The sequence below is a fragment of the Equus quagga genome, chromosome 3 (genome assembly GCF_021613505.1).
Source record: "Equus quagga isolate Etosha38 chromosome 3, UCLA_HA_Equagga_1.0, whole genome shotgun sequence".
NCBI lineage: Eukaryota > Metazoa > Chordata > Mammalia > Perissodactyla > Equidae > Equus > Equus quagga.
Window position 1 is genome coordinate 59,411,157 of NC_060269.1, and position 12,585 is coordinate 59,423,741.

General features: G+C 34.9%; 1 protein-coding gene across 1 annotated transcript in view; it reads right to left on the reverse strand.

The window, feature by feature from the left end:
* Positions 1-12,585, reverse strand: part of GLRA3 (glycine receptor alpha 3) — a 177,251-nt gene that overhangs the window by 11,775 nt on the left and 152,891 nt on the right. The window contains 2 exon segments of the mRNA XM_046657295.1: positions 3,286-3,330; positions 5,595-5,738. Coding sequence (XP_046513251.1) covers positions 3,286-3,330; positions 5,595-5,738 — 189 coding nt within the window.

Sequence of the window (12,585 nt, forward strand, 5' to 3'; positions counted from 1 at the left end):
TTCTAGCATAATGTGCTAGATTCTTTCAATGCCAACTCATAATTATGGAGTGACATAAGAAAATATGTTATAGACAGCATATGTAAAAAGCAATATATCAATTTTAGCTAACTCTGAAATGGAAGTTACTATAATGCATGTGAAATTAAAGTAGAGATTATATTACTCTATCAAATATCATTTTCCCAAACAGACATTTCAGTGGGGATATGTCTCTAAGAAATAGCTTCATTTAACATAAACTCTAAATTTTTGTTTGTAAGAAATAATTAAATTCTTACAATTTTTGTTTTACTTGAAAGGATAAAATTTGTAATGCCTGTATATCAGTCATTCAGAAGAATTTAGTTTGAAATTATTGGGAAATGACTTTTCCTCAGGTATGTACCAAAGAAATTTGTTGGAAATATTTATCTATTGAAAGAATATCTTACACTCTAGAATATAGCATAAACTGACCTGGAATGAAAACTATATTAAATAATTTAGTGTATATGGGTGCCAGATTGCTTTCAACTGTTGAATCTCATCCCTTCAGCCAAAATAACATATATGTATAGTTGTATTTGTCCTAAGACTATAGAGCTGACAAAATGTACAGAGCAGAAAAATAAATTATTTGCTAGTTTTAGAAGTTATCTTGAGTTTTTTTTAAGTAAGACAGAACATAAATACATAAGTAAATAAAATAACTATGTTTTTGTACAGATAGTCAAAATGAAGTCAGTGATATCTTTATTAAAAAGAGATAACCATCATGCCTAGCATAATATAAATTTGGTCACTATTTCTTAAATCTAAAACTAACAGCTCATTCTTATTTCATTTGTGTATATAAATATTAATTAATATACAGTAATAAATAGGAACACGGAGATACTAGAATACTGTGTGTGTATTCTCTCAGCGAACTATTGCATCATTACATTGCAATGCAGAAGAAGCTACATGAAATGCACTAAAGCAATTCCACATCATCTGTATCTCTCAACAAATAACATGTGTTCAACACTATTTTGGCATGTCTTTATAACCCTCCAGGGCTAAAGTAATGACAACCTATATATGGGAAGAGCAAGTTCTAATCAAAATGCTTTCATATCATGCATACACCTACACACACAGCACTAGGGATAAGCATCTATGACAGGAGCGGTGGGTGATCAGCACACAGCAGGCTATGACAGTGTGGGGTGGGGAAATTTGGATATAGGAGCAAACTTGTATTCTTTCACAACAGACAAAAGTTTCTCTCATACCTTAATGGAGGAAAAAGTAAGATGTAAAATATCATATGCAATTCCTAAGCCAATGCTGAACCAAGTTAAACTTTTCTAGGAATAATATTTATATCACTGTAAGGTACCCTGTAGTGACAAACTTTCTATAATGAGGTTACTCTATTTACTTTGCCTATTCTGAGTGATTAGAATGCTAAGAAACACTCAGGTAAATCAGTACTCATGAAAATAAAGAGCATTTGGTCAACATTTAGACTCATTTGGATTAAGTTCATTTAAAGATTTAGAATGTTCAGACTATTTTTAAGCAAAATACATAATTTGAAAAATTGATGAGTTCACTTGGCTCAGAGAGTTATTAGGTTAAGGAAAATAGTTTTCAAAAAGTCAGAATGATCAACCTAAAATTTGCACAATGATTAGAATATTATAAAAAGAAATGGATGTATATAATTTCTAATGAATTAATTTGCATTACCATGTTTCTTTTTTTAAAATAAGTATTTATTGACTTTTGGTGAGGTAAACTTGATTTTTCATCAAAGTTCTTTTTGCATTGTTTTGTAAAGCAATTTTTAATTGAATATATATCTTTTATACTAATGCTTTTATTTTTATTTTATTTTTTTATTTTTTTTTAAAGATTTTTTTTATTTTTTCCTTTTTCTCCCCAAAGCCCCCCAGTACATAGTTGTGTATTCTTCGTTGTGGGTTCTTCTAGTTGTGGCATGTGGGACGCTGCCTCAGCGTGGTTTGATGAGCAGTGCCATGTCCGCGCCCAGGATTCGAACCAACGAAACACTGGGCCGCCTGCAGCGGAGCGCGCGAACTTAACCACTCGGCCAAGGGGCCAGCCCCTATACTAATGCTTTTATAAACATTATTTGTTTAGTTACTGGAAATTTAAATATATTTCTCTCCCAAAGAGCCTACTATATCTGATTATGTAAATTCAATGTAATTAAAAAATTTTAAGTTTACAGTTAAGATAATCAAATAAAGATAATTGAATTATGTGAAATTTTTTTTCAGGGATGTAAAATGAAGAAGTGGCTAGTTATATTGGGAACAAATGCAATTTTAGCATAAAAGAAAAATACCTGAGTGAGTATATATTATAATACAAGAAAACTTAATAAGTGCTTTAAAATAATACTAGGCCTAGCTATCTGCTACTTAATATTTATCTAACATTATGTCTTTTGTCTATTCATCTAACATTATATCTATTCTTAACTAAGGTGTGCAGTAGAATCATCTGGGGAGATATTTTTAAGTAAACTTTACCCCATAAATTTTAGTTTAGTAGACTGAGCTGTTTATATACGATTTCCCAGGGTTAATTCTGCCTTTGGTGTGCTTAAATTCAATCATTGAGGGCTACATTATGGGCTGCCAAGTCAAGTCACTAATATGCTCTACTGTAGCCTACTTTTCTAAATATTTAGCCATTATACTTGGACATGTGTCCTTCTAACCTCTTTTTAACCAAAAATTTCAAAGGATGCTACTATCAAAACCACAATCATTCATTTAGTATAAAGAATCTCAACATATCTTAACATTAAGAATGAATTCTGAAGATACATGGACTGGACAAAATATTTTATTTTTGCCTTATTTTTAGGTCTCTATTTTCTGGCAAGAAGGCCTGCTTGGAGAACTTGTCTGTATAAATAAATTTTCCATTTATTTTGAAACTAACTTTATCAAGGCATATGATTATTTCTTCTACAGAGACTATTGGAAGATATATGTGACATTTCTGTTTAACATATATTTAAGAATCATTTTGAATAATCAAATAACTCAGTTAATAAGATGAAGAATGATATTTAAATATCCTTCTACTGAGTGAGGGAAGACAAATGGAGTTGTTAGAAAGAGAATATCCCTCTTAGCTGAAGCCGGCTAGCGGTAGTTTGGCTTTAAATACGCAAAGAGCTGTGTTTCCCCACCAAACACTGCCTGGGTGCAGAATATGCTGTCTGCTTTTTTACTGATGACCACATTCCTCTACTTAGAGTTAAGAAAATGAATTTACCGTGTCTGAGAAACGGTAAAACTTCTCCAATGCAAAAGCTTCTGTCTGTCGGAAGGTAAAGTGGACCAGGAGGGATTGAGAAACCAGAGAATCAAGTCATATATGATTAAATATAATTGCACAATTGATTTTAATTGCATATATCATTTTAACACACATATGTATCAATTAATAGATTTTCACATATGCAAGGTATCCACCCCCAAATATGAAATGAAATTAAAAAAAAATCTATTTTCCTGACTAAATCTTAATTATAATTAGTATTTAATCCCTTAATATTAAACTAGAGGTTAAAAAATAATATAATATTACTGTTTTTGTATTTCTACATTTTCCTAGAGAGCCAATCACTAGAAAAATTACTCTTGCTGTCTTTCTGTGAGCTAAAGAATAATGGCATCAAATATTTTTATCTCAATAGTCTTATAGGTGGTAAAACTGAAGAAAGAGCTGCTTTGGTAAGGATAATTTCCTAAAAAGGAGGAACCAGAATTGAGCATCTAATCTTGTAGTCTATTACATTATCCATTGGGTACTGTGACTGTTGGACATGTCGTGGGCGTGGAAAATGTCCGAGTTCTAAGCCCCTCTATGGACACCACATGCATAATACTTCTCATTTCTAGTGTTTGCAGCACATGGTTGATATATTCTAAATTGTATAAGAAGGATAAAGGTAGAGAAATCGAAAATAAAAGTGAAAAAGCAAACCAAAATGACAGAGGGATATAAATATTACCTTACTTCTGATTAATGATATTAAAAGGAAAGTTGTCTTTATCACTCATTAATGGGAAAGAAAGACAAAAGCTTCATTCCTGTGACATAGAATTTTTTGTCTTGTTATAGTGTTTCAGCCATTGCCAGTATCATGAAAGGGGAAGCAGTAGGCGTTAAGGAGGTAGAAAGAAGTGCAGAAAAGAGAGAGAGGGAGAATGAGGAAAGAACAAGGAAACCAGTAGACGGGGGTGGGGTGGGGGGAGGAGATAAAGAGAAGTTCCCTCCCCATCAAAATATGTTTCAACATACAAATGACGTGCTTTTATTTTCATATGTGATCAAATTCAAGCTCAAGCATTGTTTCTGGTCCAATGTATTACTAAGAGTATCACAAGATTGATGTTCCCTCCATGCTACTGTGAGTTGGTATTTATTGGAGCAAGTGATGATTCTGGGGGCTCAATCAGACATGACTGAATAAGTTACTGTTTTAGAATATGTCTAATACTGAGTAGGCTTAGCACTGAGAGATCATGGCTTAGTGCTTTAAAAAAAAAGTTTATGAATATCCAAATTGCAGTCAGTAATTCAGAAACCATAAGGAATCTTTAAAAAAATTAAATCCTTTCAAAATTCTTAGAATGGACACTATATGAACCAGACAATTATTTTTAAGATTCGAGTATGTTTTGACTTAAATGTTTTGGCATATTGCATTCTGGCCACAATATCTGCTGTTGTATGCAACTTTGATATTTCTCTATTGCTTAAGAGTCCATTTGCTTTTAAAATGTCAGTTGGCACATTCACATTAAAAAATGTGAAGTCATAGATGTGCCAGTCAGTAGAAAACTCTGAGTTACAGAAAAGGAAAGGAAGTTGATCAAACTATGCCCATGTAAAGAGAGATGAAATTACAAGTCTTAATAGAGGGGAACAAGCCCATTCTGTACATCCAAATGCAATTAGGAGATTACTCCTATGACTTCCTGTGGTCTCCCAACGATGTTTGAAATAAAACTTCCTCTGGGTTTCATTTATCAGGTGACAACAAGGCAAAAATAGCACCTTATTGTGTTTCCCATGCGGATTCAGAAGAAATGTTTTAAAAATATGAAAGTATACATAAAAAAGAGACCACATAGCTTTACATAAACATCATAGCATTAATAAATAGTTAACATTTGATGAAAACAATGAAAATAATCAGTTACATAAAAGGAACAACTTTAATAGTTATATGTGATGACTTACGTCAAGTAAAACCATCAGAAACATTGCAAGTAGGAAATAACATATTTTGTTAATTGAAGCAAAAAATGGTTTTGTTCCAGGAAGTACATTAGAAAGAAGTTGAGAAAGCTCTCATGTCACCAGATATACTACGTAAAGTGTAGGTAGACGTCACCATTTTCTCTCTGAAGCTATTTTTGACAATTGAAGTTTCAGTCAGACAAAACCAAAGGAACATCAATCTCTTAGTCCCCGGTCTCCATTTCATTTCTATACTTCCTTATTAAACAGAACAAATTCGTTTTCTAGTGAAAATTTGTATTCCAGCAAACCCAACGCAATTAATAGCTTACTTTATTCTTTCTCTTTCTTCGAAATCTCAGAAGTTCTTTGTGTTGTCTTGAAACAAAATTTACAGCTGCATATTCCAGAAGTGCTGAAAACACAAACAGGAGGCATACTGCCATCCAAATGTCAATAGCTTTGACATATGAGACCTAGCCGAGAGAGAAAGAGAGAGAGCAGTTGACTTGTATTGTTACTTCCATTGCGAACAAAACTGCATGCCTGATTCTAAATTATACCATTTGTATACCAGCTTGAAAAACAGAATGATCCCAATAGTTTTTTACTTAATAAGAATTTTTCAAAAGTTAATTTTCAAGTTTTATATATTAATTATGTATTAAAATGTGTATTTTTGCCAAAATTTTTTTCAAATGAGGGACCAGCCCAAACATATGAAAGAAAAAATAAGATGAAATGTAGTTTAACCTTCAAGGTAATACGTATAATGCTCGAAAAGTATGAAGTAACAACGAAATATAGATAATGCTGTTGACCTTTTAGCTTTATTTATATGACCTTCAGCATATTTTCTTATTAAAAAATGTTTTTTGTTTTGAAATAATTTAACCTTACAGACATGTTGCAATAACAGTAAAAAGGACTCCCAAGTTTCCTAGTTGTTACCATTTGGTCACATTTATCTATCCATATATCTATATCTATATCGACATGTTTTTCTCCTTGAACTATTTGAGTGCAATGTGCATACATGATACCACAGTACCCCTAAATGTTTATGTATATTTTCTGAAAAAAAAGGGACACTCTCCTACATAACTCTAGCATGCCCAACAAGATCAGGAGATCAACATTGATAAAATACTGTCCTTTAATCCTAAAATTTCATTCCTATTTCACCAATTGTTCTAATAATGCCCTTTTTAGCAGAAAAACTTTTTTCTTCCAGGCCAGCATTTAATCTAAAATTATGTATTGCATTTTGTCATCATATCTCTTTAGTCTTCAAGGTAGAACATTTGTTCAGCCTTTTCTTGCCTTCTGTGATCTTGATATTTTGGATAAATGCAGACCAGTTATTTGAGTGTCTCTTGCTTTTAGTTTATCTGATATTTCCTTATTTTAGACTCCGGTTATGGGAGTTTAATAGGAACAGTGATGCTTTGTTCTTCACAGTGTATCATATCAGGAGGCGCTCAATGTTGACCGGGTGGTTGGGGTGTTGTCTACTAGGTTTCTCTACTACAAAGTTACTAATTTTATTTGTGTAGGGATGATTCGGAACTACATAAATATCCTCTTACTCTTTAAACTTTCACCCTCTAGACATTGATGATGTTTGCCTGAATCCATTATTACAATGATGATTTCCAAATGGTAGTTTTCTAATTCTATCATTTCATCTACATTTATCAGTCAACATTATATAGTAAGGAAAGTTTCTGTCTGCCACATTTATTTGTTTGTCCATTTATTTATTTATATATATCATATGGACTGATGAATAATCATTTTGTTCCACGGGTTATAATGCATCAACATCACTGTTCACATTATCCAGATTGGGTAAGTTGGAGCTCCTAGAAGTTAGCCCATATATCATTTTGGCAAGTCTTCATCATGATTTGAGCACTTCCTTACTTTCTGGCACAAGGTATTTCGGATTCATCTTGTACTCTTCCTGTTTCAGTCCTTGACTGAGCCCTTTCTACAAGAATCCTTTCTTTAGTGAAAAATAGCTTTTAAAAACCATCATCTGGGCACTGGGTATGCTCTTTGCTTCCTGAGTGTCACTGCTTCTAGGCCCTCTTAGCAGACAGAGGTAGGAATTTTATATATATATAGATATATCACATATCTATATATAATATATCATGCAATATATTTTTATAATCATATATAATTATAAATTTTTATATAATAATACGTAGTCATGCTTCACTTAACGATGGGGATGTGTTTTGAGAAATGCATCGTTAGGCAATTTCATCATTGTACAAACATCATAGCGTGTACTTACACATACCTAGATGGTATAGCCTACTTCACATCTAGGCTATATGGTACTAATCTTACAAGACCACCATTGTATATGCAGTCCATTGTTGACTGAAACATTGTTATGTGGTGCATGGCTGTATAATTATTATATAATTTATATAAACATATATACAAAACGTATCTATCATCTATCTGTCTATCTATCTATCTATCTATGTATCATCTACCCTTCTATTTATATTTAAAACACGAATTCACACTAGTATTTAAAGTTCCAATTCCACACCACAGGGTTCATTCCAGCCTTTACTCTTTCCATATATACACTTTTTCTGACTGTGAGAAAAGTGGCTCGCATTATTTTCAACATGTATTTAATTATTCTCCCTGTTCCTTATGTAACTAATATCTTAATTCTGCTGACCACCCCAAGCCTGAGCCTCATTGGCCCCCACTACCTAATTGGTTTTGGATCCACACCTGAGGTCCCCACTGGCTGTCTCAGTCCTGACCGTATCCTTGACTCTTGGACCCTGGTCTCACCAGTCCCAGCCGATCTCCTTAACCCTGACCACCTCCTTAGCTCCACAAGGTTTTTATGTCTTCTGTTACTTCAAAGGTAAGGGAGAGAAGAGAAAGAAAGGGAAAAGAACAGAAAACATTAAAAATTATTATTTTTAGAAAATAAATGCAATGAGAAGTGAAAGGAAGGGAAGAGTAAAGGAAGAGATAGGCCGCTATGTCCTAGAAACAAACTGATATACTCTTAAGACCTTTTGGAGGGAACAATTCCGTAACCTTTAAGAAGCTGCTTTAATATTGCTCTCAGGTTAATAGGGCAGTGATTTGAGGTTGTAATTGAACAAATATTGCTGTTTATGTCAATTACTTAAGGACGAAAGTTTGCTTTGAGTTTTAGTGTCCTTTCTTATGGTATATGTGTATGCATTACACAAAGTGCTATACTATGCAAGCAGTATCAGTAAAATCATTACCTTTTGTGGAGTAAGCATGAGATAATTCATTTTATTGCATATCTTAAACATGTCAATTAGACATGGAAAAAAATTCTCTAATTTGTGAAGAATTAGAATTAAGAATGAAAGATACTTCTAAGGCTTTTTTTCAGTTTTTCCTGGGAAATAGACAATTACCTGGAAGTTTTCTTCTCCACTAATAGAAATAAACGTCCCTTTCCCAAGAAGATGTGGCTCCAGGTGAGCAGAAAGCCAGACTAGATGCAAGAAAAGATGCACTAACTATGTCTTTGGACCCAGTGTATAGTTATTTTGAGGATCAAAACCTTATACTTTGGAAATTTGACTATTTTCATGCTGTTTGTATCTTCTGTAGTTTTTTTTCTTTCTTATCCTTAATATTTAGTGAAGTTATTTTCATTGAATGTCAGCCTGTGGAAATCTTGATCAAATTTAGATTGTGGTTTAAAAGGGGAGGTGGCTCAAGATTTGGGGAAAAGTTATGGTGGAGTGAGTAGCAAATAAAGTAAGAGACAAAACCTCCCTCTCACCTTTCGTAGCTGGTCTTTGAGGTCTCAGGCTAGAATTTGCCCAGGTCTGATTCAGAATCTCATGGCACCTGTGCCTACCTGAACACATTGCATCGTAATTGCTTATTTCTTGTTCTCATTCTGTTTAGAGTGTGAACTCTGTAAGGGTAGATGGCATCTCTGTTTTGTTCACAACCACAACAGTGTTTGGCATATATGTACCTAGTTGCTGATTGAATGGGCAGATAAATGAAGGTATAAAATGTTAAAATATGGGGAAGAGTGAATCATAGATGATTCATATGGAGATTCACTTTCTGAAATGACGCTCCGTTAATACCTTGGATTAGATTGACTTTCTTTTAAAAAGAGGTCATTTCTCAACACTTCCAATGGTGTCAACTTATATATGAAATATGCCAACAAAGGAGCCCTCTGCATCACATCTTGTATGTTAAGTGTAACTGTTACTGATCGGAATGACCTCTACTGAGCAAAGAGAAATACGCCTCTGCTTTACTCCAGGGCTGTGCTAGTGTCCATCTGTTTTTATAGATTTAAATATCACAAGTTCTGCAATTATGCCAGAAATTTCTGGCTGCCCTCAAGTACATACAGTCCTGGAAGTTGTAATATAGCTTTCAAAGGCACTTTCTCAAGCTACACCATTCCTGGAAGAATATGACTCATAAAGTCTGTGCCCATTCCTTAACAACCTGAACCTATAATAACATGAACCAAAGAGATAAATCGGAAGTTTAATTTCCAAATTAATCCAATGAACGTTTTCAACGACAACAGACATGTGCAAACATCATTTGTGCCTTCCACAGTTCTGCTCATTGTGAACTGCTCCTGAGTGTTGAATTTTAAAAACCTTTCTTCATCCTCTCCTCTGATTCTCTTCAACAATTTCAACTCTTTTTCTCCTCCTCCACCCTCTCTGCCCTCCAAGTACAGCAAACACAGGGCCTGAGAAGTCTGCAACTCTAGGACTAGTAACTTTAAAATAAAGATGGCAGATCTTACTCCAGCAGGCTCATAACATACTCATGACATACAACATACTCCCCGTGTGATCCAGAATTCTCACTGCTTTCCACTCACCACTGCCTGCTGTCCTGTGGGGCAGTCATTCTACAATCTGGTTCATCCCTTTGGACCACCTTGCCAACAGTCCCGTTGTCCACTGAGCTGTTGGAACCCTGATTTTATTCTAAGCAGCAATGTCTCCTCAGTATTACTCCTTGAACATAACGGTATGAGAAAATGAAAACTAAATGTTTACCAATTAGATGCACCTGTCAGGAGGACCTTTGTCCTGGAAACCGCTCCAAAGCCACCCAGTGGAAGACTGCTTCCTCTTGAATCATACTCTTCCCGTGGCTCCTGTGACAGGTTTCCTCCCTCCACTCTATGCCGCTCTATTTTGTGGACCCTTCTTCCTTGGGGATATGGCTGGGGCGTCTTCTGTTCTCACTCTGAGACTTCTCACTAGTGGACCTTGTCTATTACTATGGATTCAATTCCTCCTCTCTACTCATGACCCCCAAATGTCTATTTCCTGACTGGACTCCTCTCTAGCCAGGATCGTACTTGACAGCAATTTTTTGGATGTCTCACGCACGTCAAAATTAATCTGATTAAAGAAAGCTATGAATCTCTACCAAACTCCGCTCAAAAACCAGCAAGTGAACAACTGCCTCTGCCTTCTCTTTACAAGTCTGTGCTTTGTTTGAAATTGTTTGCCCCCAAATCCAGGAATCTCCTCCTTCCTTCATGTCAAAGACCTACCTCTGGTAATTATACTTTCTTGCTATTTCTCAAATTTATCATTTTCAGCCCTCTCCCACTGCCATCACATTAATATAATCTGTTTCTCAGTCTCTTAAATCTATCCTTGGCACAACAATTAGTGATTATTTTTAAACTCAAATCTGATTATGTCTCCTTCTACTTAAAACTCTTCATTTACTTTCCTTCAGTTTAAAGTCCAAAATCAGTTTTATGGTGTATACAGCACTTTACGATTGGCCTCCAGCTTACTTCTCTTACCATGGGCATTCATTCACTATGTTTTCCCATGCCACATTTATTGAACACCATTGATGTATCCAAGTTCTGTTCTTAGAGTTGTAGTTACAGAAAAGAGTAAGACAGACAAGATTCATCTTTAATGGAACTTACTTTTAAGCTGGGGAAAATATGTAATAAAAAGTAAACACATAAAGATAATTTAAGAGAAGTGCAGTAAAGACACTACAATAGGGTAATGGGAAGAGAAGGACAGGGTGAAGGTCAGTGAACTCCTTTCTCAGGATGTGATAATTACTATCTTATGTCACTTTCTTACTTGCTTGTTATGCTGTGATTATACTTTCCTTCCTTTAGTTCTTGGAACCTGAAAGCAATAGACAAGCTCCATCCTGCCTCAGCAGCTTTGTACTCCCTCTTACTTCTGTCTGGAACACTCCTTTTTAACTACTGTTTATCCTTCAGGTGTCAGCTTAAAAGCCACATTCTCAGGGAAACTTTCTCCAAATGCTCAGACAAAGACAGCTCTTCTTACCTTCCTACCTCCACTTTCCTCACAGAACCCGTTTTGCAGATCACTCATTGCAATTTTAATTATATTTATTTGTAGGTAGTTCCTACAAGGTGACTGCTGGATGGCACTGTTTGAATGTCTCACTTTTGGCTAATTACTCTATTCCACAATCCCTAAATGCTTTCTATTTCCAAAACCTTTGGTTAGAGGGATGTAAAAGTGAGTATGTTTTTGAGGACTTCGAGGTGAAATATCTATACTGATATTTTAACAAACTATGTGTTGATAGCAAACTCCAAATAATTCATCTTATTATTGACCTTGCCCCACGTGCTGACATTACCCATTTATGTATCTTTTTCCTTTTAGGCTAGTATATCCCGTGATCTAAGATGAGGGCCAGATCTTATGCATCTTAATAATTGCTAGGACATAGCACAGTTCTTGTTATCCCACAGGCTCTCAGATAATGTTGGATTGATTGAACCACATGGAGAGACTTGCAATCATTGGCCATTTATTATTTGAGAAACAACTGTAATAACTAACATGACGGGAAATGTTCTTAGTAGTATTCATAGAACTACTGTGTGTTCTTAGCAATTGTCCAAAAGTAACACTTTTAATGCTGACAACCACTGAGAAAACTTTTCCCATTTTAAAGATGAGGAGACAGAAGACAGTAAAATAAGTTGCTTAAGTAAAATAACTTGTCATGTAGCTACTGCTACAGACTGAACACATCCCTCCAAAATTCAGATGTTGAAATCTAAACCCAAGGTGATGGTAGTAGGAGGTGGGACCTTTGGGAGATGATTAGGTCATGAGGGAAGAGTCCTCATGAATGGGATTAATGCTCTTATTAAAAGGACATCAGAGAGCTCTCTTGCCCCTCCCACCATGAGAGGACACAGTGAGAAGGTTACCATCTAAGAACCAGGAAGCAGACTATCACCAGATACCAAATCTGCCAGTACCTTGA